Source organism: Simochromis diagramma, unplaced genomic scaffold (assembly GCF_900408965.1).
Source record: "Simochromis diagramma unplaced genomic scaffold, fSimDia1.1 OVJJ01000545.1, whole genome shotgun sequence".
NCBI lineage: Eukaryota > Metazoa > Chordata > Actinopteri > Cichliformes > Cichlidae > Simochromis > Simochromis diagramma.
In genome coordinates this window covers 7,485,326-7,513,109 of record NW_024387371.1, presented here as the reverse complement: position 1 = coordinate 7,513,109, position 27,784 = coordinate 7,485,326, and the positions used below count along the sequence as shown (strand labels likewise).

Here is a 27,784-nt window from a genome sequence, read left to right as displayed (position 1 = left end):
AATCTGAATAATTTGGAACCAGCCATGTGGTCTCACAACACAATCTTCATACCTTTAACCCCAATTTTTGTAGATAAGGAAATATCTTTACTGCAGAAAAAGTGTTGATGAAATTGAAGGAGAAAAACCTGCACTGCTAAGGCAAGAGGAGAAAGTGAATAACATTGTCTGAAGGAAGCCAGAAGACGTGCAGCTTTTTAAAACTCTCTCTTTAAGTTACCCTCTCACTAATTCTGCATAAGTGCCCTTCAGATATCAGCTCAGGATACTCAGTTCACGGCTCTCAGTTATCACACAATGACTCTCAAACCTTCCCAAATCATGTCTATTTATTCTGAATGTAACGGTTCCCTCTACCTGATGTTTCTGGTACTGCATGGAGATGTCATTTATCTGTTTGCCATCCGTTCTGTCCATATTTACCAACAAAGGAGTAGGGAACATTAATCCCTTAAAATATGTACCATTAAATCTACAAGAGTGACAAAAGTTGAAGAATAACAGCTTGTAGCATGTGAAGGGTGTTAGATGTACACCATGATATCCTTGGGTATGTTTTTTTCTTTTTCTTATGAAGTCATGAAATCTAAGCCACAAGGTCCTGGTCTGGTTAGACAGAGTAATGGAAAACTCTATAATGCAACTCTATAAATAAATAAATAAAAAAAAACCCAAAAACCAAGCATACACACTCAGTATTGCAAACTGTTTATTTGTAGTAAATGGAAAGTGTGCCATTCAGTGAGAGAGGGAGAAAGAGGGCTGGGCAGTTGGGGACGGTTGATGTCTTTGGTCCATACTCTGGTGGAGGGGACTTTGATAAATCAGTGGGAAAAGAGAAAAAGGCACTTGAGTTTACAGTTGTCTCAGAAAGGTTTTTGAGAAGACGGACAAAGGGTTTACTGGAAGAAATTAATGAACTTTATGTTTTAAACTCCATTAGGCCTAATATGAATATCACATACAAAATGCCCTATGTGAGCACAAATTATATGCCTACATATATGTATATACAGTAAGGAAACAAATAAAAAAGGATTGAAAAAAAAAAAAAAAAAAAAAAAAAAGAATGAATTGTTGGATTTATCCCAGTGGGAATTCTTTACAGGCAGAGGAGGGAAAAAAAAAAAAAAAAAAAAAAAAAAAAACCAGACAGAAAAGTTGCACAGGACGATAGTTTCTTTGGCGATAACTTAATATCCCTACAGTTAGGAATGTAAAACAACGGGTGGTTGAAGGAAGGCAGACAACTTTGCAGATGAGATAATTAATGAATTGTTTAGCATTTGTCCTGCAGTTTTAAATCACTTCATACCGCAGCCCGTCGATGATGAGCTGGCTCAGATTTTGGTACAACTTCAGTCTATACAGATCTTTGTGATGATATAACCCCCCTACCAGCTGTGCATGCACTTAAAAGGAAACATTTTGGGAAATGCGCTCGCCGTCTTATGGAGTTTCCAGCAAGTTTGGATGAGAAGAGCAATTGCCTATCTGAACAGGGTTGCTTAGCATAGGCCAGTCTGGCTTTATCCAGCTGTAACACAATGCACCTAATCAGCACACCTGACGCCCATAAATCACATTAAATGTTTTGAAGATTTATTTTTTTTAATTTACATATGACTACTTTGCAGGGTCAGGCTGCATGCCAGAGAACCATATTCAAAAGGGGTGAATTTGTTCCCGAATTAAAGATTTACAACATTTGTAAAAAACAATAACTTTAGATTCATAACTTTACTGCATTTAACTATTCTAGTTTGTTACTTTACACAGCTGCAATAGGATAGCTCACAAGCAGTGACAGATGCATCCAGTGACTCTGTTATTGCAGCTCTATGCAGCTGTGACTTCTGTTATTGAGGTGCTTAGCAGACAATTTAGTTACACTGGAAATGAAAAGTTTTTTACTCTAGTCTAGGATGGATACAAGTAAAAACAAAACAAAACAAAAAAAACCCCAAACCACAAAAGGAGAAAAAAAACACCCCACAACACCTGAGAGCTGCTTTTAAACAGACGGGTGGTTCATTACTGCCCTCCTGAGACCAGGAAACTGGAAACACTCATTGCAACTACTGCTGCTGCACAGGGCCACAGTTGCAGTGGTTGTTTATTTTTCCACCCAGTGGTCCCAAGGAGCAAGAATGGAAATATCATTGAAAAGACACAGAAGCAACCTTAATGCTGTAATAAAAGTTAACAAAAAAAAAAAAAAAAAAAAAAAAGTACCTGGCATGAAAAGCAAAAACTGCTAGTTTTTTCTCTTTCTGAAGCAGCTGTCTTAAAAGAAAAAGAACACTGTTAGGAGGGAAAACAAAACAACAACAAAAAAACCCCACAATCTGGGCCCGTTTAATGTGAAAGGAATCTACCCAATTCCTGGCTTGATGCCAGACCAAGCTAACTCATTGTTCCAGATAGTTTTGTGTTACTGTAACAAGCTAAAAGCTCATTTCCCATAACGCTAAATCATCCTTTCAAGACAAGCCAGAAAACATTTACCAAAGTTCAGAAACCAGTTTGCATTCTTTTCTACACAAATACTCACTAATTTAACTACTTATGTAAAGAGTGTTAATCTCAATGGGGCAGGAAAAAAAAAGCTCCATATGCCCAGAAACCCTTTTAAGAACCAAAAACCCCCCTTTTAAAAAAAAAAAAAAAAAAAAAAATCTGCTCAAAGGAAGACAACATGTTATGAAGAAGATGCAGCAATAATGTAACAACCGATTTTCCACTACAGCCTTTCATATGTACATTAACTACAGGATTATAAGAGGAGGAATCACCAGGGGGTCCATGTCCCAAACTAAGAGCCCACTGTGAGAGAACGACTTCGAAACGGGCAGTGTCGAAGGATGAGCGACGAGGTATTCGCCAGCTTTTTGTTCACAAACTGGGCACTACGATGAGATTGAGCCCCAACAGCAGCAGCTACTTGGCAGAAGAAAAAAAAAAAAAAAAAAAAAAAAAAAGGATCTAAGAAATCAATACAACCCTCCAATGCATTCATCAGTTTACTCAATTTTACTTCCATAGATGCACAGAGTGGACATAAAGAGCCAACTGACGCTAGATATCGATATATCAGCCAATACCCCCCCCCCCCCCACACACACACACACACAATATGGGATCTACTGAAATTGAAAATACTGGGGTCATTATTAAGTTTCCAGTAATGTATTTCACAAACTAGGTCGTAACTTAATGTGAAGACACTTCTCGACTCCACACCTCCATCTTCTCAGCGGTGCAAGCAGGCACTGCTGAGAGTTTTGTAAACAATGGAGTCACACTGCTGGACAAACTTTTAATTCTAGTACCCCAAGCATCTTTTTTCTGCATTATGTTGTTTTAAAAAAAAAAAGAAAAAAAGAAAGAGTTTCCATATCACACAGCATACATGCCAATATCCATAAATCAGTGAATGGCTGATATCTATATCAGTCAGGCAGGAAAAGGGGAAGAATAGATCCTACACTTTGTTTTTGCACATATTCATAAATCACATATCTGCTCTATGAGTACCGTCTGTTTACAAAGCCATCATGATGCAGACATCCATGTTTCTAGAAAGGCAAATGTGAAGTCTGTGACTAAAGGCAAGCACGACATTAATATGCCATTCGTGTGCATATAACAAGAAAAACACAAAAAACAAACGGCCTGTGAATAAATGTTCAGAACTATGAAAAAGCATGTGCACCACAAAGGACTTTTCCTTTGTTGAGAGTTTTTACATATTTAACATTATTCTACAAAAGGTAATGAGCCCTCTTTGTTATAAAACAATGGACAGCTAGCTAAGAAAAAACAAAAAAACAGCACACATGATAACTCCGGCGGCCAGTGGGAGGGCGATACATCACTGCCTTAGGCAATATTAAAAAGGAGTAGTTTGACATTTGACACTGGGATAGGCACTTATCACCTCCATGCAGTCAGATGAGAAGGTAGATAACACACTTGTGCTTACATTAAATAAGGAACTACAAGCAGCAGCCAATCAGTTCAGCATTAAAGCCAGAAATGAGTAACAGCTAGCCTCAAACTTGACCCCCCAGAAAAATCCCAGTTTTGTGCAAAACCCCAGAAAAGATTGTGTGAATTAGTGAATTTAGAGGTGCAGTTTGCCACATTAAGACAGCCAAAGCAGTTACTCTCCTTCTGCAGCCTTCACACCAAGCTAATCTAATCAGCTGCCAGATTCATATTTAGTGTACACATGTGTTAATCTACTTATGCAACTCAGAGCAAAGAGTGAGGGAAAGCGCACTGACAAATGTTAAACTACTCCTTTCAAAAGGGTAACATCTGTGTCCACAGTGTTACTCTCAATACAGCCAAGTCCTAGCGTTAACAAGTTCCCTACGGTTTGTAGCAGCCGTACAAAAAGCTCTGGATTACAGTTTGATATGTCTCTTTTTTCTTTACCTTGCAATGATTAATGACAGTTTGTAGTGTTGATTGCATGTCTACTCTTCCCAGTCCCAGCTAATGCTAGAACTGCTTTTACACCTTCACAACGCTTTCCATGGTGAAGGCATTGAAATGGTTCTGGGAGACAAGCAGAATAATAAGATCTGAGGTTCGAATCAGAGAGCTGACAAAGCCACAGTAAAAATAGAAAAAGTACTAAGAGTTCAACTTCAATAGTGCACAAATTGTTGCAGGTAATCATGTCAGTCTCTGGCAGTCTGCTTTAACTGCAAAAACTAATATCAGAGACTGACGATAGCATGACAGTAAGATCTCTCAAAAGGGGCCTAAAGATAGAAATTGTTAACCGTCATCAGGAGCGAGAAAAGAAAGAGGAAGAGCGATTACAGAATAGTGAGCGCTTTTCAAGTTTGAAGGATGAATTGATTGATGTGGCGAGGCGGCACTACAGCTCAACTGACGGAAATATGTAAACTTGTATTCTATTCTTCATTAAAAGGAGTTAGTAGGTGGGGAGGAGGTGAAGGGTTGGGGAAGGGTATGTGGAGAGAAGGAGGAGTTCAAGGGTTAGTTGATGGGTTTGATTGAGCTTGTGATTTTTTGTTTTTTTAAATGTCAAGGACCATGTGTTCGTGGAACCCTTTGGGGAAGCCCATTGTGAGAGGGTCGGTCTTGGTTGTGAGAGGATGTGGAGGAATGCGAGGGACCTCTTGAGTTGTTAGAGTGCTGTGATGTAGGCCCAGAGGAGGCACCATCATTCTGATGGCGGTGGTTTGCACGACCAGCGTTCCTGTCATTGTAGGAACCACCATTATACCGCTGACCACCTGTGTGATAACCTTGTCCGTGGAAGGTACGCCTGTTTCCTTGGAAAATCTGAGGGGGAGAGTTTAAAGTTTGTCAGTGAAGTAAACCAGATTTGGTCTAATGTCTGACAAACTACAGCTTTCCAGCTGACCTGTTTGGCTGGTGGAGGACGGGTTTCACTTGGGTGGTTGCTCTGGATCTGGGTAGGAGCAGGCGTCTCCGGCAGGGTGGGGCTGGCGACAGAAGATGATGTGGAGCTACAGCGGGATCGGTTTGAGTAGCCTGTACGTGGGTGGTAAACTGTGAGAAAATCGACATAGTGAGTCAACACTCAGCGGAAACCTCTGGGGCTCAAAGATGAAGCAAATGCAGAAGTGCCAAAATCTACATTTCCTCTAATGGCTACTTAAAACTAAGTCAATGGCAGCATCAAAAAACACATTTACACCCTGTTATAGAAACTATTTGGGATCTATTAATAGTTTTCCTTTTCAAAAGATATTTAAAGTGACTCATTTTTTTCTAACTGTTGAGACTTACATTTACAGGTGTGTCTTAAAACAGGAAATTGCAGCTAATAGGCCTCACCTATGCCAGTGACAGTCACTGAACTGGACCACTCCACTGTGTTTGTTTTTTGGAGTACTTTAATGGCTTATCTAATTATTAATATGGCTTGCTGTGAGGTTTTAAAAAAAAAAAAACCCAAAACAAACAAACAAAAAAAACCCTCCCACAAGTTTATGCCTTAATTTTGGTGAGTGAAATTCTAGTATTTATATTTCTGTAACACTAACGAACATCGAACATCATGAATGATCTGTCCCAGTGCATTGCACTTGTACAGTTTATTACTACAACTTGTTAACAAAGCTTTTACAAGCCTTAGTCATCAGTCACAGAGGCATGAATGGTCAGTGACCCCAAGTGACCACTGCTTACTAGGGAAAGAAAAGTGTATTCTTAACAAATTAGAGAGTGGTTACCAATTGGTGAAAACAGTTGCAAAGAGGAGGCTTCACCAGAAATCTGGTTACTATGATTTCGGTTGCTAGTAGATTGCCATGATGGATTTCCAGCTTGTCTGCAAACACTCTGTAAACTTTTCACTGAGCTGTAGTAAAACTTGGAAAAAGTGCAATGTGATTAAAGAAACAGCAGCATTCACCTTCAAAGTAAAAGTTTTGCCTTATCTCCAAACTAGACGTTTCATAAGGAGAAACCTTTGCTTTTCTCTGGGGAGAACATTCAGCTGTTGCACTTCTTAAAGTTTCACTACCACTTAGTGAGTAGTTGTAGAGCATTTTACAGACGTTATACAAATTACAAAAAAACTGCAATTTGCACAGTGAAACTGCAACAAACTGTAGCAACCACAGTGGTCATGAGGTGGTTTCAGTGCAGCACCTCTTTCTGACTAATTTCACCCACCAACAGCAACCACTTGCCAGCAAGTTAGGCACCACGTTTCCTAGTTAACAGAGGTTGTCAGGTGGTCACCATCTGGTCTTGCACAGGCCTGTGTGACTGGGCTCTAAGGTGACAACTTAACACTGTACCCACTGGTCTAAATATGGCAAATTCTGACAGCACAAAACACGGCAGTAGCAAAAACACCAATGTTAAGTCTTCAAAAGGTGAAATCCAAAACCTGTACGTGAAGTCATGGTGTCTATGTCCCTCTGTTAAATATAGGCTATGGTCAAAAATGGTAAACCAAGCAACCTTTCTCACTAAGCAGAAAAAAGGTGTGCTAATTGCATAAAATAAAGTGTTAAAAGCTTGTTTTAGACAGATCTACATTAGAGGCATTCTCAGAACCTTAAATAGCATGAAATCACAATTTTTGGGTTAAGATTTTAGAGTCAGATAAGACTGCTTAAAGAGTGCTCTGATTAGCACAGTCACGGTCAAAATATAAATAAACCAAATGTCTGACATGATGGGACAGCAGCTTCTGCAGACCGGTCCGAGTATGCAGAGACCAAGAAGAAAAAAAAAAAAAGAACACGAACAAACCTCTTTCTCCCTCATAACAGCCAACTTGACATCCTCCTCTTCAGAGGTTAATTAATAAACAGAGCTGCTAACAATATTATCAAAGCTTCCTTATTGCTCCACTATAGTTTCCAACCATAAAAATAGCGCTCTGCTCATTCAGTACTGCATGCTTGCCATATCATAATCATTACTGCTTTAGTCATTTCTAGCCTGCTGGTCTTGTATTTTGTGATTTAAGGAAAGGTGTGTCCCAGTCAAGTGTGAGGCATAGCTGAACACAAGTCAGTAAGAGAAATAAATGAGATGACTTTGATACTGTACCTGATCCAAACCCTGCAATGCTCGTCTTCAGCGGTTCAAGATCAAATGTAAATCTTAGAGCTTTTCCAAGGTCCTCATCGTATTTACGCTCGCTCACAAAGTGCTGCAAATAAAAACATAAATAAATAAAAGTCAGGGGAAAAAACCCACCCACGTTGTGTCTCAAAATTTGTTGTTTTCATCTCTACTTTTGTATGCATAAGTAGGAGAATCTGCCTTGAGTTGTAGATTAATTAAAAATAAACACCAATTTCCCATTAGGTCGGTTATGAAATAAAACACCAAGTCAAACTGAGATACTGAAAGACAGCATCAAAGTGGAGCAGCTGTGCTGTGCAGGTACCTTGATGTCTGCACGCAGTTCAGTCAGCTGCTCCTCTGACATGGATGCCGACTTATCTGTCAGCCGCCGGAGCTCCTCTGCTCTCTTCTGCCGGGCGTCCAAGATCATCACTGAAACGTAGCAGCAAAAATAGGAACAGATGTGAAAGAATTTAAGGAGGGTTTTTATTATGCAGTCAACTGTCTGCCTGTATTATGTCTTCCACACATTTAAGCAAAAGTTTAACAGCTCAGAATCACTTTAGGTGCAGCTCTGTTTTTAAACTCTAAACTTTAAATTAGGAGGAAAGTTTCAGTTAGTCAGTCCAAAGTTGGCTGCATTAGCGCTCACTGTGAGACACGTCCAGCAGCCAATTTGGAAATTTGGCAGACAAAATAAGTCTGAGGCCACCCACTACTTTAAAAACGGTGCCTTCTCTTAAAGACAAACTGTCCTGTGTGTTAGGAAGCAAAGACAAGACAGAATTTCCTTTCTTCAAAAAGTAAAAATGATTGAAAATACATTCAAAATCGACCCTCTTCTTTTGCTTAAGTTTAAAATAAAGAGGTCTAGTAATCTTTCAGTTTCATCTAAATACTCATCACTCCGTCAGTTTGTGAAATGCAGCCAATCAAAAGAACAGCATCTTAAAGAGGAAGGGATGGGAACTAAAACAGGTTGTTTCAGGGAATGATAACCTGAGAGACAGAACCAGGGCCCAGTGTAAGACAAAAGGGATGATAATGAACAATGACTCATCCAAAGCTGCTCTACTAGAATCAAAGAACAAAATATGAAGCTCAAACTGGAATAATGGGTCGCCCTGCAGAAATATGCAACTGGTCCCCAGTTCAAAGAAAATGACAAAGATTTCAGTTGAGGGCCCATTATGATGGCTGCCAACTGTGACCTCACCACAACCCTGACTCCATTCATACTGGTGCTGAGGTATGGCAGTATTCACCTGCAATACTGTCTTTAACAATAGGCGTCACCACTCACATCTCATCTCCACTCACTCTACAAACGCTGGTCTAAATCTGAGCTTCTGCACTAATACAGCTTCTTATTTGATCAACTGTTCCCTTTATCGGTCACCACAACGGACCATCTGTGCACATCCCACCCTCAGCATTCTCTTCTGTGAGAAAAATAACATACCTCTGAAGACATGTCATCTCTTCATATCTTCACCAAACACAAAATTTCTCAGTGCAGTCTCTTTTTCTGTTGTTTGGCAGCTCCATATTGAACATCCTTTCCCCAAATATATCTATTATCCCTCCTCTGAACATGCTTAAACCATCTTAGCCTTGCTTTTCTAATTTTCTCTCTAAACTGCTCAATCTGCCCAACCTGGTGGTCACCATCAGTGAAAATCTCAAGCGCTGCCACTGGTTAGTGCTGTCAATTATAACAGGTGTTCACTACCATCTTGTTAACATTCTCCTTCACTTTCTGCTATACTTCTGTCACAAATCCCCTCTGACATTCTTCTCCACCTACTCCATCCAGTCCACCCTGTTCATTGCTTTGAATGACTCATTACAGGTACTTAAACTTGTCCACCTCTGCTCATTGTATCTTAACTACATCTAATAACTTTCATTTCTCTTTTCTCCAAAGCATAGGCTGAAAACGCATACCCACACCTCTCCAGGCTCTCTTTCACCTCCACCTCAAACACATCTGTCACTTCTACTGCACACTTAACCTCTGTCTCACTGTTCTCATACATGTCCTGCACCAGCCTCACACACACTTCTGCCACTCCTGACTTTCTGAAGCTGGTTCCTCTCTTGGCACCAGCTTTCTTTAGATCCAAAAAGACAGTGCAAACATTGCATCTGCACTGGCCTTTCTCAGGATGAAGCCATACTGCTCCTTGTTAATTGTCACTAGCCTACTTAATCTAGCTTCAAAAATTCCTTCCCACATCTCTGTGGTATGGCTCACCAGTTTTATCCCTCTGCAGTTATTACTGTTCTGCACATCACCCTTGTTCTTGAAAATCGGTACCAGTACAGTTCCATTCCTCAGGCATGCTCTCACTCTCCAAGATTCTGTTAACCTACTTAATACTACTACTACTACTATTACTACTACTAATATCATCATCATCATCATCATCATCTACTAAGTCCATAGCCCCTTTCTCCTAGATATCTCCATGCCTCCACAGGTATATCGCCTGATCCAGCTTTCTTTCCACTCGTCATCCTCTTCTTGGCTGCCCTCACTTCATTCTCATCTGAACTCCCTTACCCAACTTTCCTCCATCCAGCCTCCTCTGTCATTTTCTTCATTCAGAAGGTCTTCAAAGTCCTTCCATCTTCTCAACATAGTCTGTTAACTTGTTAGCACATTTCAATCTCTATCCTTAATCACTTTAACCTTTCCCAATCCTTTCTAGCTTGCTCTCGCTACTTAGTCAATTGATACAAGTCTTTTCCTCTCCTTCCTTAGTGTCCAATCACGGCTGTAAAAGCAACAATCATACACCTGTGTTTTCAACAAGCACATGACATGTCCCACTCAGACTAATCTTAAAGAGGACATCTGAAGTACCCACTGGTCCTTAGCACTACTGATACAGTCCCACAGCCAGGAAAGAGGTTTAACAAATACTTATTTTTTTCTCTTTTTGAAAAATAATCTAAAATAAATATACATATATATTATCAGTTGTATCACTTTCTCCTGAAGGAAGAGATTCTTAGAGTAAAGTAACTTTTGAGAAAACCTGGCTTTTGTAACATCGGATGAGGACTAGAGTTTCTTTGCTTTTCTCTCAATTCACCACACGCCTTGCACAAAGACAGCATTGAGTCTCCCTTGACACCTGACACTATTCACTTTTTCCAGGCCTGGAACACACAACACTCTACACTGAGAGGACAGAATAAGAGAGAATGGCCTAGTTGTACAAATATGAGGCCTACATTGTACACACACACACGCACGTATGCACGCACGCTCTAGGTGTATCAGGACCTTAAGGCAACACTGCAGTTTAGAAGAAACTGGGACTTGCTGTTCCATAAGATTTATTTTACAACCTCCAGAAGTGATTTAGGTCAGAGTCTTGGGGCCTGTGAGTCAGGTGATCATATCATGAGAAGAACACAAGCAGCTGCAGGGTGGTATGTGACAAGCATACTGGAAAATACAATACTTACTGGCATCAGCTTTCACTTTGTCCATTTCTGCCAGCAGAGTCACCTCTCTGTCCATTAAACTAGAAAAATAAAGAAAAGAGGGTAAACTTTCTAGAATCGTCTCTAAAACAAGATTGTGCATGCCGACTTTGCACCAATATTGCAGCAAAATACCAATATGGTTAAACAATAAGACCACTGGGGACAGCAGACTTCTGCCAAGGCTGAAAATTCCTCCACACCATGCACAAATTAAGCCAGAAGGATATTGGAATATTGATTAGTTTAATATTTTAAGAACATCAATATGTTTATTTTTATCACTTTAATTCAGCATACATTTATAGAGACACCAAAGGAAATGCACAATTTTGACTCCTCTCATGGTGAAGAATCGTTTCCAAACTTCCTGGATCCAGACTCCAAAAGTTAATTACTTCTAAACTGGACAAAGCTCCACCTCTGGGAAAATATCCATGTAAATCTGTTCATGACTGAGTAATCTTGCTAGACAACAAATAACCCGAACCTGAGAACACAACTGCTGGCATAAACGCTTCAGTCTTGATGGGATAACACATTTACTGGAGTTTGAGCTTTACACTCAGGACATCTCGCTCCGTTCTCTGTAGCATTATAGAGTCAGCTGTTACGTAGATGGCCATCTTGTATGCCTCAAAGGTTGCTGTGAGATACTAACGAGAATTAGACTACACCCATGGCAAACTTTGAGTGTCTGAGTAATGATGATAGATGGTATCATCATTACTCATAATAAAACGCACAAAGCAAATATGGAAATTAAAATTCTTGTCCACACTTGTAAATCTAATTATACCGCTTCAGTTTTGTTTCTCAGCTGATGGTTGTTCACAGATTACAAATAAAAGAAAACCACAATGTAGCTTTTCTTTCTAAAAAGCTGAAACACGACACAGCGGTGCTTAGGATCCATTTTCGACAATAACCAACTACCTGCTTTTGTACCAGCTGCTTCAATACAATCTTCTAGTTTACTGACAATAAAACAAAAAAGTTTTCACGAGTGTTTCACAGAAGTGGAAGTCTTAGGCACGGAATTGAAGTAAGAGCCTCTTAAGAGTTGCAGGTGTTGAACAATAACAAACCGATCTGCCTTTTATCTTTGTTAAAGTGAATAACTGTTAAAAGTTTTATAAGTCAGTGGCAGCAGTGGTCTGGAGCCAAGAGTGGAGCTGAATGGATATCCTCACAGTCAACCACAGCATCAGGTTTCAGCTTTTGAAAGATGAACAATGGCTGCGCTCTATGAGAATTTATAAGGAATACACTTTATCAACGTGCAAATGTTTCAGTTAATCTTTTTGCTTTGCCGAGTTAGACCTAATAACCTGAGGTTTTGTAGATGATACTCTGTAATTGCCAGCTTGGACTAAACCCAGATAATCTTCAACCAATTAGTTATTAGTGAGCTCATAATCTACTGCCAGCTACTTCAGCATTTACTAAAGTCTCATGAGAATGATCACGACAGTCATCTTATCCAGCTGAATTATCAGGGGCTTAACGGACATGGATTTTTCTTCTTGCTCAGACCAGCAGTACCCTAAAGTAGACAAACCACTAAAACTGGACAATTAAACTGGTTTGTAAATCCAGTTAACATGAACTGTATGCCTAATGTGAAAAAAAATATTCAACTGCAAGTGTAAATCCAGGGATTAAAGACAAATTACTACAATGAAATAATATGTAAAATATTTAGTTTGTTATCATCTTTAATAAAGTGTTCTAAATCAGTCTTTTTTTTTCTGCACACACCAGAGGCTCTATGAAAGCAATCCAAGGTTCAACACATGGACCTCTTTTACTATTATGCAAAGTTGCACCACCAAGAAGGACAAAGGTAACTGAGCAGCACCTATAAAAAAATGCAATAATGTCTGAAATGCTTTAGTGAACATGCAACACAAATCTGAGAAATCAAATTGGAACAAAGATCTATTTTTACATTCTTCTTTGCTTTTCTGAAACAATTTTCTTCTTAATGCATCTCTCGTCACAGTCTATTTAGACTCAAAGATTCTAAATTATTTCAGGGTTGTCTTACGAATATAGAGGCTTGTTGACACTGTCACAGGAGTGACAATTATTTCCTGATTTGTTTCTACTCACCTACTTTAAAAACAACAACAAAAAAAAAAAACCCCACTGTGGGTCCTGTTTAGCAAGACAAAGTTTAAAGAAGTTCACACAAAATTAAAAGCAGTGTTTTTACAACTTCAGACATTAATTTTAGATCAAACTACCTGAGACATCTGTAGAGACCTGCAGACTAGCTTTATGATTTTATGTTATTTGGAAGTAGTGTTTATAAATATACTATTAACAGCACACAATATTGTCAATATAATATCAATATACTTTTTGATTGTTAAATAAAAATACAATTGTACTTCAACATCAACTGCATGACAACAGGCAGATTTAAAATGAATTCCCATACCAGCTCTGTAGTTCAGCAAATGTCTGCTTCATCCTCTTTACTGAGGAGTCCATCTCCTCCTTGACCACCATCCTGTAGCGAGTCAGTGATGCAGTACATCTCTGCAGGTCCTTCACAGAGCGATCAATATTGGAAGCTGAGAAGGAGAGAATAAGGAAAAGTTAAGCAAGAGTTTTGGGGCTATGACACATTTGTTTTCATGTTACCTTTGCCCTTGGTTGTGAGGCACAAAGAAACAATATGGATAGAATAAAATGGGCTTCTGGAAATAAGAGCCATGTCTAACCCATCTTCTTTACTCCTGATGATCCTTGCTCATCTGTGTTGGATGCTAATGAGGCAGGGGGATGATGTGAATTGGAGTTTGGCCTTTGTCGTGACTTATTGCCTCTGGGAGCCTGGTGATTTCTTCCTCCTGGCTGAGAGGTGGGACTTGGAGCACTACCTTGACTTTCTGCTTCTGCACCTGTGAGAAAATAAAGTACTTGTCAGGACACAAAGTAAATAATTATAAAACTACCCTCATGTGAAGAAGCAGAATCTATTAGGGACAAGGTTCTTGGTATTTTCTATTTGTATTACGCTTGTAGCACTTGCTGCACTGGTTTCTGACAGCATTTGAGCATGCTTTGGTTGCATGCAACTCTTATGAAGGGAAATGAGGAATGGCATTCACCAAAGCACACTGAAAGACCTCTGGATATAATTTGATTAAGAATTCTCTTTTTAAGATTTATTTGCATTTGTACCAACGACCAGCACACGGAAACAGTCAAATGGGCCTGAAGAGCTTGTGGCTAAACCATAAATAAAATAAAATAGCAAGTTGCCCACTCAGGCTAAGTCAGCAGACCATGTGGTTCACTTTAAAAGTTAACTCCCCCCCCCCAAAAAAACTGCCTAGTCACACATTTCAGGAGGACATTTTTAAACCACTAAGATTACAAGTACACACTTCCCCACTGAACTTTGATTTTGATTAGATAACACCAAATTAATTTCTTCAAGTTAAGTAATAAATAACTCTTTACCAGCATGTAGCAACAGGCTCTGCTCTAAGTTTCATTGATAAAAATCTAATGAGACTTTCACACTGTGTCCTTGGCTCACTTAAGTTGACCTTCCTGCAGTTAAGTCATATAACAAAAATATTTGTCCAGGAACAGATTTACTTTAAAATGTCAAATAAGGTTCAGGTTGTAAGAGCAGCAATTTGCATGGCCATAAATTACTCTATCCATCCATCACATTTTAGCTGAATAGTTGCATTTACCGGTGGTTTCAGATGTAGCAGGTTCAGAGTCCAGCTCGGCTGCATCCAGGGAGGCAGAGTCCAAGTGTTCACTCAGCGAATCAAGAGACTCTCCGTCCATTACTGAGCCGTTGGCATGAAAGCCATTCAGCTCGTCCTTGCCCTCTTCGGGCGATGTGGCCCCAGGTGGAGCAGGTTCTGCTGGGGCTTCTGGCTGAGGTTTGGGCTTCTTTTTCTTCTTGGGCTGAACAGTAGGATATCAGTGTTAGCCTTCTTTTTATTTTTTTTAAATCATCTTTTTAGTATCAGTGCAGTGATATCAACTAATTCAGTGCACGCAGAAAAGAGAAAGCTTTGATTTAAATGAAAATTAAGCTTTTGGCAGAAGAATTTACTAAACAAATCCATGCATTTTAGAACCAATGAGAGCAGATTAAAATGTCATCAATGATTTGAAACTAAATCTTTTACTAAGAAACAGTGACATAAATATGCCAACTCAACAAAGAGACGTTTAAGACGTAGGCTTTGTGGTTCTCACCTTCTTTTTTCCAGTGACATTCCACTCCTTCAGGATCTCAGCTGCACTGCCTGCGGTGTAAACCAAACAATGATGACGAAGGTACACGCTAACACATGGCAGATTGAAAATCTTGTAATACCATCTGAACATATGAATGCCTCGAGGTGTTGTTTAGACACGGCTAACTAAGGAAACAAAAGAGTAGTCTGACGTAGAGACACAACGCTCCTTTGCTATAATTAAACCTGCCAAACCAAAGGCATGCAAATGATACGCAACTACAGAATGCAAAGCATGGCAGGCATGATGGTGAAAACAATTTAAGGTTAAGGACAAAAAAATAAAATAAAGTTCAGTGTACATGTTAACATGTACACTGTAATTACAGGACAGTTCAAAGAAATCATTAAAGGCACAGAATTACAGTGACATTCATGCCCACGACCTGTGTATGTAAACACAACTCTACTTGTGGAGTGAGTGAAGTAAGCTCCATTAAATACCAAATTACAAATTCACTTTTACAGAAATATCCAGTCACACAACATCACAGTAACTTTCAGAGATTTGGTGTCCTCATACCTTCTAAAAAAGCCTGCACGGCCTTATCGACGCAGTTCTCAAAATGCTGTAACACCAGCACAATCTCATTGTTGCTTTTGTTGGGGACAACCGCCCTGACAGCACTGATCTGTGAAGCATAGTGAACATTAGCACTGACAAGCATAAGGGCCCTCAAACATTTACTGAAAATACACCAAGTAAGAAGTGGCTGTAGGACATGAATGCATACTCTTAATAATGCACTATTAATGTAGAAATACACAAAGCTTTCATTTTGGTCAGTGAAAGAATGACACTCCATGGCAACTTTAGTCAATACAACTGTTCGACTGGTTCGAAAATTCGACTGTTAATGCAACTATATAATCAGACAATCATATGATGCATGTAGACAAGGTCAAGACAACCTGTTGAAGTTTAAGCTGAGCATCAGAATGAGGAAGAAAGGTGACTTAGGAGAAGTGTGGTGAATGGTTCCTGAAATCATCTGAAACTGGTTTCTTCAACGTGACAATTAGTTCACTGCACTCAAAAAGCCTCCACAGTCAGCATAACGCAATCATGGATCTAAATCTAAACAAACACCAGAATCTGTCTGATGCCATCATGCTGATATGGACCAAAACCTGTAAGGAATGTTTCCAGCACCTTGCTGAACCAATACCACAAAGAATTAAAGTAGGGACTACCAAGTGGCCAGTGAGTGTATATATCGGACACTTTAATGAAATATTTTTGCTTTTCACCATTTAATTTAACAAAAATGTAAAATAATTTTTGGGATCCTATATATAACTCCCCAGAACTGTTAAATTATAGTTTAACAGCTTTAAAGATGTTTCCTGGCATGGGATTAAGTGATACATACCTATATAGCTCTCATTTTTCAAGATAAGATATCTGTTAAGCTGGTGAATCTGATTTTTGCTCTACTTCAACATAAATCATGCTCTGACAATTTGCCCTCTCATGTTTACTGTCGCCTATAAGCTACTTACCAGGAACCTGCTGTACACATCTCACAGTAAATGAAACTGAATGTCAAGCTTTAGAAGCGTCCAACTTTGGCAGCAGATAAGAATCCAATGGTTAGAGATGGGAATCGAGAACTAGTTTGAGATAGTACAATTAATCAAAATCATGCCTCCAATGTTATCAGTTCTATTTATCAATGCTGACATGATCTACTGCAAGACAGTGACGGCAAGCTCATAGCACTGACTCACATGCAGGTCTACAGATATCTGTTTACTCAGGTATTTGCATTTTGTTTCAGTTGAGCTTTTATGCAGTGTATATTACGCAATTTCAGCAATGTAAAACCTCGTGTAATCTCCTGAATGTATTTTGTGATTCTTCTTCTATAATTTCATTCTAATCTTAATTCCATCTACAGCCATATCCACAAATGAGAACAAATATTTTGCAATTTGATGTTTCAGATTAAGGCCTCAAAAAAAAAAAAAAAAAAAAAAAAGAAAAAAGGTGCAGCACTACTCCTGAGGAGTGTGTAAATTTCTTACCTTCTCCTTCATCCTCTCAGCCGTTCCACCCTGGGACATGACCATTTTTGAACGGGTATCAAACACCACTCCGGATGTATCTGGAAAAATATAGTAGAAACTCAACTGCATTGTCCATTTAACCCTTCAATTGTACTTGCAAACCTCTGTAGAGCATCATTTGCAAAACAAAACCACCAGCAGACATCTTTAGAGATTTCCTGGAAAAAAAAAAAAAAAGTTGATGGCCACCTTTATAAATATACTACTGGTAATCAGGTTACAGCTGCAGAATTATTATTGTGAAACAGACATGTGACGTGACATGTTAATCTACATGATAAAAAAAACAAAATATTTACATATGAAATTGAGAAAATAGATTTTGCTTCCTGTATGCAAATAAACAAATGTGAAAAATGAAGATGCCAGCCTCACAGGACTGTGGAGGTGAAATGATGTGTTATTTAAGCATGCAAGCACAACCACTTCAGATACAAGCACAAAGGAAGCGCTTAAAAAAAAAAGAAAAAAGAAGACTTCATCACATCTGTGCCTGAACTGTCTGGAACACGGATCTCATTTTAATGACTAATAACCAATGATAGCATCCAAAAAGACATTCTTTCAAGAAGGAAAAACTTCAGAGTTTCTTCTAGCAGGAGGAGAATAAATCTGGCTCACTGAGACAAGCAGCTGAGTCAAGGTAAAATGAGATCTCTTCCTGTAAGGTCAGATGACACTAATCTTTAAAATGATAAACAAAAGGCCTTCAGCTGAATGCGAAGAGTCAGAGTGAAGTCCACAGTTAATCTCTAGCCATTGAAAGACACAAGAGGGAGGAAACTGCTGAGCCCTTGTAAAAGTTGTTTTTCTCATGCATGGAAGTAGGTTAATGTCACTGTAAATATCCACAGCTCCAATTTGCTGTAAAAGTACAGCCATCTGCACGTACTTTCAGGACAACTCCATTAGATTCTAGCTGAAAACAATCATGCATACATTTATTTGTTGAATAATTTATTGCTGTGACCCATCTGTAACTCAATTCTTGTGCACCATATAGAGATACAGTATTGTGCAAAAGTATTGCACCATCCTTCGTGTCCCTTTTGCTAGGGAAATGGACATAGCAATTCGTTGAAACGGGTACATGGAAATGCAGTATAAAGGCTATATCGTATTGAGAGAAAGTCAGCACTAGCATGACCACCTTTATTGTGTAACACAGTCTAAACTCTTTTAGAGAAGGTTTCTTGTTTTGTTTTGGGTTTTTTTAAGTCATCTTCAGGAATAGTTCTCCAGGCTTCATGAAAGACAAAGCTCTTGTCTGGATGTTGTGATCAATTCTCTATCAAATAGATTCCACACTGCTTCAATAATGTTGAGGTCTGGGGTTGTTTTTGTATCCAGGTATCCTTTTACAGCATTGGCAGCATCTTTGATCATTGTGTTGCTGAAGAATGAAGCTACTACCAATCAGATGCTTTCCAGACGGCATCGTATGACGTTTCAAAAACTGATTGTACTTTTCTGCATTCGTAAGTCCAATTTTGAAAAGGTCCCCAACACTACTGGCTGAAATGTAGCCCCAAAACGTTACAGAACCTCAATTGTGTTTTACAGATGGCTAATGATGATTATTTGAACCAAAACTTTCAAATTTGAATTCATCAGTCTATAAGACGTGTAATTTGCTATACATCAGCTGTTTCTCTGCCATTTTCCTTCCTTAAGAATGGCTTCTTAACAGCCACCCTTTTACTGAGACCATTTCTGTCGTTGATACTGTTCATCTGCTGTAGATAGATTTTTTTTAATGCCTCCCAGTTCTTTTGACATCTGCTTCTCAAGTTTCCTCATTTTAAAAAAAAAAAAAAAATTTTTAAAAGAAGAACACTCCTGAGATATGCCAAGGTTTAAGCTAATAGCACAAAATCACCTTGGTGGTGAAAAAACATAATCTTAAATGTGTTATCCTTGGCATTTTTCAAGGACTGAACTAAACAATGGAAACAAATGATGTGCTTTTGCAACAGGCTGCTAGTAAAAAAAAGTTCCTAAAGATGCAATATAAAATTGGTTCTTTGCAAACCTTTTCTGGTATATGTGGACACAACACTGGTTCCTCCTTTCAGATAAGCACCTTTTAATGCTTGATTCATATGACAGTGTTAAGTGGCTTGAAAAACAAACACATCATTCCTCTGAAAATTGTCAGGTAGAAAGACTTAACTGAAAATGGGTGAAAAAGCAGTCATTGTCCAAAGAAAAAGTTTGAAAGACCTTCAGAAAGCCTGGAGAGCTATTCCTGAAAACCACTTTAAAATAAATAACAAAGTCTGGTTCCTTGGAAGAAAACTATAAAGATATGTGATTAAATCAAGAACTTTCCAAGTACTTTACAATAAATTACATTGTATTACATTTATATTTTGTCTTAACCCTTACCTTTTTGGCTGTTTTTCTTTGCCATGTTGTCACACAGAAGTATCCAAGAAAATCTCTGCTGTTTATTTTCTGCAGTGTAATACTCCTTCAAATATATTCAAGCTGATGCAGAGCTAACGGGTCCAAATGTGACAAAACTTTCAGTTGGAGTCGCTTTCGGTAGAGAAGAGCTCAATGAGGCTCAGAGCTGGCAGAAGGGTTGGAAGAACAAGGTTCAGATCCAGACCGTCACCATTCAGTCAAAGATTTGGGTTTTCCCCTTTTCTCTACCCTCACTAAATCTGTGGAATGAAAGAAAAAGAACAACTCAGAACTAGTGATAAAGAAGTGGTTTCGTGTCAGTATCTAAATGTAGGAATAATAAAATACATTTTAAAAAAAAGAAAGAAAAGGAAACCCCAACTGTGATCATGCTGTACCAAGTAAAAATGCAGATACCACCCTTCCCTTTTCTATGATCTGAGAAAAAAAAAAAAGAATGCAAACTGAATCCATTTCCCCTGGCTATGAAATATGAATGAAAAACAGATTTCAATAAATTATTGTCTGTCTGGCGGAGAGTCCTCAAGAAAATAAATAAATAAAGAAAAAAAAAAATCTGCAGTTCATATTGTCCTTGGCAGAAAAGCTGCATATAGTTGGGAAGAAAAGTTTAGCAGGGTTTCAGATTAACACATTTTTAGGGGTATTTCCTTTTTCTCAGTTGTCTACAGGAGTGGTGGGTGATAATGCTGTGCTGGCAATGGTGTTGCAGTGTGCGGCGTTTGATTGGGCTGGTGACGACTGTGTGCAAATATCTGAAAGTGTATTTTTAAAAAAAAAAAAAAAAAAAAAAAAAAAAATTGTGTGTGATTTAAAACTACTTTGAATGTTCTAGGTTTTCTGGCAGTCTCTATGACGGCTACACTGGGTCTGAAGTCTAAAATGACTTTTTTCTCCTTTTCTTTTTTAAAATACCTTTGGACACTTTTACAACTTATTTTCTTTACTGGAAATTAAACAGGAAGAATAAGAGTCGGTGATGTCAGAAATGACATAAGGTTTGGTTTTGGTATAATGACATGGGTTCTTAATTTAGACAAAACTACTGAAAGTACAATTTTGCAATTTCTTCATTGCGGGAAAAAAAAAAAAAAAAGCATCTGTAAATCCCTATTACACTCTTGGAAATTTTACAGTCATCACGCTTAGTAATCAATATAGCAGACACATTCTCTTGCCCGTCTCACTGCTGCTTTATGTGAACTTTATTTAATTATACCCACTCTAGCCTTAAAATTGCTTCAGCCAGACCTCCAGTAGTCTGGATCCAGTTTTATGGACCAGCTGTTTGTAGCTTATAGGTTTCCCTTTCTGATCCTGGTTCACAAGAAACGGAAACTTAAAAGGCTGTAGAAGCCAACACCCTCTTGATTAGGACTTGGCATGTCATAGTCCCAGTTCCACCACACCTTTACAGACGTCAAACTCACATATACACGCACGATCAACAAGTGACACTGCACAAGCCACTCATGCAAAGGCACCGTGTACTGTGTTTATCAAGAGGGATGGTTCTCCAGCGTTCAAGAGTGCCAGGTGCACTCCTGTTGAGTGATGCCATTAAGAAGAAAATGCCAACACAGCACTGATGACGCAAAAAAGTTTGGGCTTCAAGGAAGGTACATGCGTGTGTGGCAGATTTAAGAGGAAAAGCACTGATAAACAACATACACACAATCCAATCACCAAGTAGTTTTGTTTTTTTATTTTTAAGTTTTTTTTCTTCTTTGCTGTAATTTAATCTCTGTTGAATTCCTGCCAGAGAAGCCAGTGATCGCTAGGTTCACAGTTAATTAAACCTGTCGGGCATGACTAGAAAACCTAGACTACCTCCTTTAATTATAAGACGTTAAGTGTAGCTGGCTAATCAGAGAGAGAGAGAGAGAGAGAGAGATAAATACCCCCTCATCCGTTGCTGCATCTTAACTAGCATCTTGCATTATATTCCAGCTCAAAGCCTGAGTAATAAGGATCGCTACAGAAGCGGAAAGGCTTCCCCACAACCCCCAAAAACATCCCAATCTTTTGTGAAAGGACCTTCACGACAAAGATCGGCCATAAAAAAAACCCCCGAACTTCGCGTTTATTGTAGCGGAACGATCCGCTCAATTCAGCCTGTTATGTAATGTCACTGTTTTATTTGTTCGCTTTTTAATGAATATCTACACATTTTTGCAAACTCTTGACTGAAAGCAACTTGCACAATGGGGGTCTCGGTCCAGTCTTTCATCAGAGAGCAGCTCACTGCACGTATTTGGCTGAAGTCCGGAGGTTACGTTACCGTTAGCGTGCTAACATTACCTAACGTTTATAGCATCTCTGCAATGCTCTGCCTCACTGACCGCAAAAAAAAAAATCTCCGTCGCATTAAATTAGCCCCCCAAAAAACACGGAGAATGTATGCATAGCTAAATGCAGCACATCAGACAAACAACCCCTCTCTGGAGGGTCCTCTGGATGCCGCTTTGGCTAACGTTAGCGCGCAGCTAGCAGACCGCTTGGCTTTTATTAGTCGGGTTTGTGCTGTAAGTCTAGCCATCACTCGGCTGCTTAACTTTAGCGTTAAATACTCCGCTGCTGTTAAAGCATGTTTTTTTCAGTCTAATAGCACAAAAATATAATCTAAAAATCACGAATACGTACTTGTTGGCGGCAGCAAGTGAACAGTAGCTTCTGGAAACGAGTGTCCGCAGCTCCTACCACCAGCCGTCTTTAATGCCAAGTAGTCTTGCTGTGGGCAATATTTTCCTCGACCAGACTACTTCGGGTTGCCAGATTGGATTGAAAGAACGCCCCTTTTAACATTCAAACAGGATGTGAAATGTGCTACAGCATAGTTACTGTAGTTAGTATTGTTTGTATTATTTCGCTTTACGGTTTTTTTTTTTTTTTTGCAAGATCGACTAGCTTTCTTAAATTTAGTTTTTGTTCTATAAGAATATTTGGTTTTACTTTTTTATGTAGGATTTCCTTTGTAAATAAAAATGCTGAGTTATTAACTAAATATTTAGCGAGGTGGTTAGCACTGTTGCCTCACAACAAGAAGGTCCTGAGTTCCACCATCCATCATGTGCCAAGCGCCTTTCTGCGTAGACTGCATGCTTTCTTCGGGTACTCTAGCTTCCCCCCACTATCCACAGACATGCAGTTAGTAGGATTAGGTTAACGTGAGTGTCTTCCACGACATGCAGAGCAGTCGTGTGGACCCTAAAGACCCTGATATTACAGTCAGACACAAAAGTATTAACTAGTAGTTAACTCACATGTAGAGTCAACAAACGCACATTTCCTGTGTTTGAATTTTACTCATTTTATGAGTATATATAGTTTCATTGAGTTTACTTTTTCTTTATTTACATTTTCTAATTTTTTTCACTAGTACATTTAGTTTTTAGGTTAGTTTTAGTATAGTCCCCGTCCCTTTTTTTTTTTTTAATATTTCTTTTTACAGTTGCATGGAACTGCATTAGTGAATAAACTCATGCATTTTTTTGGTTATTATTCAAAATAATTAAGAACAATGCATTTAAGAAAAAGTGCAAAATTCAAAGTGAAACTTTAAAATATGTCAGACTAATTTCCCCCCAGTACATTGTAATTACTACTTGATGCCCAGGCTTATGTCAAAACAACATAATAAAATAGTAAACAAAATAAATAGAAGAATAATTAAAAGTTTTACAGGCACATCCAGGGTCCTTTCCATCAGTGGATGAAGCAATTCATTGTTACCTGAGCTAATAAATTCCAATTCTGTCTGGCTCTCTAACTCTTGTGTTACAGAATAATACATAGTGAAATGGTATTTGTGCTGAAAATGAATATTTTTATACTTTGCATGAAAATAACTCAGAACTATTGCAAATTACTTTTCTTTTAATCAACGAAGTGAACAATTGACTAATTTATGGCAGCTCTGCCATACAAATGTTTAATAATCTATCAATGTAATGTCAATCTGTTATCTTTTAACAGCTTTTCAAAAGGAGTTATTCTTTTGGTTTAAAAAAAGATTAAGTGTACAAGATCGGGCAACAAAAAAACAGCACGAGTACATACTGGAAAGTATAATCTGGATCTTTGTTAGTTCAATAGAGAGAAAATAGAGAAGGTTTTTTTTTTTTTTTATCAAATTGATTAGATTTATCTCCAAAGGACAGACTTCCAAAAAACACAGAAAGAAGAAAAAAAAATAGCATTTGGAATAGAAAGAAGGGAGGTTTTTAAGAACTAACAAATTTAACACGACTTTTCTTTTTGTATTTTTTTTATTAACGTGAGAACAACACGCATACTGTCCAAACCTGGCAACCCGGAATCCACGTCGTCATTTCCGAAGTCGAAGAATAGGGTACGCTCGTTGTGTTACCTTGCACCGCCCGCCAGCCTCTTTAACAGCCATACACATGTGCTGTCATGATCGGGCACACATCGAGCAGCGAAATAACTTTAAAGCAGATGTTTAAAAAGCTGTAAGTGTGGTGCTGTGAGTGAGCGAGGTAAAGGAGGGGACCTTTGGGTACACCATTACCGATAGATAGTAATCCAGAGCGAGGGGAGCGGAGTAGCTCACTACACCAAAATGGCAACCCCCTATGTGACAGATGAATCTGGTAAGGCTGATGCATGTGCCAGACCTTTGTCTCAAAGAAAATGCATCTTCCGAGTTAAATCTTACAGCTACAGGGGAGAGATAGCCCGTCTTTCGCCTTTGCAGCATTCATCGTTTATAGTTCCCCGACACCGCCAACTGACGGGTTTCTATGTTGCAGCTAGCTAATGCTAGTAACTAAAAATGGCTAAGTCTTCCGTAAAGCTAGTTAGCTTGTTGCTAAACACTCCAGGCGCACTTTATTAGTTATTAGAGTTAAATCACCGTTTAACATAACGCTTAAAGGTGTCAGACACACATTTCCACTGGTGCTTAGGAAAACATCTGGATATTTGACTTTAAATTCCGTGTAGAGGGATAATCTGTTAGTGGCCGCAACAGCTAGAGCTAACGCTGCTGATGTCGTGAATTAAGCTGATGTTGTCTTAGACTGTCACTGTATTAAGTCCGTTTAGAGGCTGTAATTTAATCCAAAGAACATCTGTAGTAAATAAATTTAATTTTGACTGTACAATTGTTAAAAATAACGAAGAGTTGTGAATTAATAAAAGCAGATAAATTTGATTTGTTATTCACTTATTTTCCAAACAAGCACAGTGACATCTAGTGGTGTGTAAAGCTTATAACAGTCCTTAAACAAGTTTTACCTCTGTGTGCAATAAACTAAATATGTCCCTGCATTTAAAGAAAACTCTAGCACTGTTGTTGAGATGGTCTGCAGTAAAGCCACTTTCACACTTGCTCACTGTAATTATTCTGTATGTGTTGTGTTTTGGTGTGAAGTTTCTGTGACTGTGGGGTAGTTCGATTGATATGTGTACAACTTTTTAAGTGGTTCACAATGTGACACGAAGAATGTATTCTATGCACGTACCTGTAAACTAAGTTGACTGGTTAATGTTCTTTTCTTTATTTTCAGCTACATCAAGTTGTTGTCTTGGATGCATATATTAAACACATTAAAGGGAATGAATGTTGCTATAAGTCACCTGTTTATTTTTTACTAGGCTTCATGGTTCACTGCTTGGACCTTGGCTTTGTTTGTGGTATTAGTGCCTTTTGAATAATTTTTTCCATGCACTCAAAAATATAATGACTTGCAGTGTGCTTATTTGTATTAAGCTGTCCAAAGTTTGGTATGTAACTTTGAACTGAACTGAGCTATGCAAACCAATTTAGAGTCCACAAATTGGGGAAAAAGTAAATGCAGCTGAAAATGTCTTTATTTTCCTCTCTTAGCATAAGGATTTGTTAGAGACCTTTAAAGTTAGAGTTAGCTTCTTGGTTTATGGTGGACTTTTGAGATTTGCTAAAATAATCTTGCAAAGTAGGAAATTGTTAGTATCACATTTTATGGGTTTTAAAATGCCTAAAATGTATGGAAATCCATAAAAAGCATTGTATTAACGTAAGATTCACAGTTAATACATGTAGTTGGTCGGGGCCTTGGGGCTGCAGGAATCTCACACTGTCCAAGTCTTTCTTTTAAATCATCAGTGTTGCCTTTCTGGGAAAATACTGAAAATATCCAGTGAGAATAGAAGCAGTAGACATTTTCAGGTCACTCCTGCACAAAGGTGTATGTCATCTCTAAAATGCTTTGCCTGTTTCTCTTCAGGGAAATACATCGCTGCTACTCAGCGACCTGATGGAACCTGGAGGAAACCGAGGCGAGTGAAGGACGGTTATGTGCCCCAGGAAGAAGTCCCTGTGTAAGTGCCCTTCTTCTTTCCCTACAGTGTACTCACTTTCTTTTTGTGCATTTGTAGGGCTGCATCGTTAATAAAAAATTACTCATATGCTATTATTTAAATTGCATTTCTCTTGCTTTAGGTATGAAAACAAGTATGTCAAGTTTTTTAAGAGTAAACCAGATCTGCCCCCTGGTTTGAACCCAACTGATGCAGCACAACCAACACAACAGCAGCAGCAGAAGATCCCCGGGTGTGGGGACAGTGACACAGCTGGTCTCTCAAAGTCTGCCAAACGCAACATGAAACGTAAGGAAAAACGAAAACAGCAGCAGCAGCAGGGCCAGGATGGAGATGCGGACGTGGAGTCGGTGAGCAACGCCGTCGAGAATGTGTCCATTTCAGAGAGCGACAAGTCTGCAAACAAGACGGCGGCGCCTGTTTCTGCGGCTTCTTCCATTGACTCTTCAGCAGCGGCGGCTGAAAAGGCTAAGAAGATCAAAAACGTAAAAAAGAAGCTGCGACAGGTTGAGGAGTTGCAGCAGAAAGTGGACTCAGGGGAAATAAAACAGCCAACAAAGGATCAGTTGGAGAAGCTGGGTCGGGCAAAGGCCTTACAAGAGGAATTAGAGCAGCTGGAGCGGGATTCCTGAAGCAATAAAAGACAGCAGAAGAGTTGGATGAACTCAACGTACAAACTACACACAAGAAGGGACCCTTGCAGCTTTTGTGATCATAGATTCCATTAAACATATTGTACCTATTTGATATTTGTTATGAACTTGGGCAGTGAACACAGCCCCAGCACCGTCTGCATAGCAGGTGTCGCATCTTAACCACGGACAAGGTTGTTTTATAGATTCTGATAAATAACATTGTGATTCCTCATATACTTGTACAGGAGAGGTTTTTCATCCATAAATATGTTTAAACGGATAATTGTGAATTGTTTTGTGCGTGTCTGTCCTCTCCGTTTTGTACTTTTCATCACATCACGAGGACTCATTTACAGAAAAAAATAAACATGGAAAAAATATTTTTTTTGTCAAAGAAAATCTGGTTTGTTAACCTTTCTGTTTTGGAAATTAACATTCTTGTCAATGGTTGGATGCCCTCTTGTAGTCTCACTAATGTTGAGTCTTCACAGTCACTACTTTTATTAAAATACAAGCTGTGTAAAGTGCTTTTGTGTTTTTAAAGTGGAATATGTTTTAAAAAGCATTTACTTGCTCAGAAAACAAGACTAGGGGTGATGATCTATATTTTTGTTTTTATCTATAAATTACATTTAGAAGTCAGCCATCTTGGATACAATTTTTGTTTTTTCAATAGTAAGAGGGCCATGTGACACATCAAACTTATTGGTAATGTCACAAGAAAAACAATGGTGCTCTTGGTTTCAACGTAACTTTATTCTTTCATGAGTTATTTACAAGTTTCTCTTTGTTCACAGCCATTGACATGTCGAAGAGGTTAACACGTGAGGAGCGGATCGAAATTGTGTTGATATCTGGTGAACGCAGTAACCGGGTCATTGCAGCAGATTTCAATGCAAGACACCCTACGAGACCACCCATCTCCCATGCTACAGTTAGCAAACTGCT

The 27,784-nt window shown here is 38.7% G+C and overlaps 2 protein-coding genes across 2 annotated transcripts; one reads left to right on the top strand and one right to left on the bottom strand.

Moving 5' to 3' along the window:
* Positions 1-695: 695 nt before the first annotated feature.
* On the bottom strand, positions 696-22,653 carry spats2 (spermatogenesis associated serine rich 2). Its single transcript, XM_040008071.1, has 13 exons — positions 22,521-22,653; positions 19,836-20,116; positions 17,406-17,485; positions 15,901-16,009; positions 15,337-15,386; positions 14,817-15,039; positions 13,830-14,009; positions 13,544-13,679; positions 11,080-11,138; positions 7,922-8,031; positions 7,579-7,681; positions 5,408-5,556; positions 696-5,325 (listed from the first exon to the last, which is right to left on the bottom strand). Exons 2-13 carry the CDS (start codon positions 19,858-19,860, stop codon positions 5,065-5,067), a joined length of 1,485 nt encoding a protein of 494 aa, XP_039864005.1. The 5' UTR covers positions 19,861-20,116; positions 22,521-22,653; the 3' UTR covers positions 696-5,064.
* Positions 22,654-24,222: 1,569 nt separating this feature from the next.
* Positions 24,223-27,364, top strand: pym1 (PYM homolog 1, exon junction complex associated factor). Its single transcript, XM_040008247.1, has 3 exons — positions 24,223-24,490; positions 26,108-26,201; positions 26,323-27,364. The coding sequence occupies exons 1-3, from the start codon at positions 24,460-24,462 to the stop codon at positions 26,831-26,833; spliced, it is 636 nt and encodes a 211-aa protein (XP_039864181.1). The 5' UTR covers positions 24,223-24,459; the 3' UTR covers positions 26,834-27,364.
* The last annotated feature ends 420 nt before the right edge of the window (positions 27,365-27,784 follow it).

Excerpts from the sequence above, each read along its gene's own strand:
- spats2 (XM_040008071.1), bottom strand. The coding sequence starts at position 19,860 with ATGGCAAAGAAAAACAGCCAAAAAG. Across the intron at positions 5,557-7,578 it reads CATTGCAGGGTTTGGATCAG|TTTACCACCCACGTACAGGC; the intron begins GTACAGTATCAA and ends ATTTTCTCACAG. Across the intron at positions 5,326-5,407 it reads GTCCTCCACCAGCCAAACAG|ATTTTCCAAGGAAACAGGCG; the intron begins GTCAGCTGGAAA and ends TCTCCCCCTCAG.
- pym1 (XM_040008247.1), top strand. The coding sequence starts at position 24,460 with ATGGCAACCCCCTATGTGACAGATGAATCTG. Across the intron at positions 24,491-26,107 it reads CTATGTGACAGATGAATCTG|GGAAATACATCGCTGCTACT; the intron begins GTAAGGCTGATG and ends GTTTCTCTTCAG. Across the intron at positions 26,202-26,322 it reads CCCCAGGAAGAAGTCCCTGT|GTATGAAAACAAGTATGTCA; the intron begins GTAAGTGCCCTT and ends CTCTTGCTTTAG.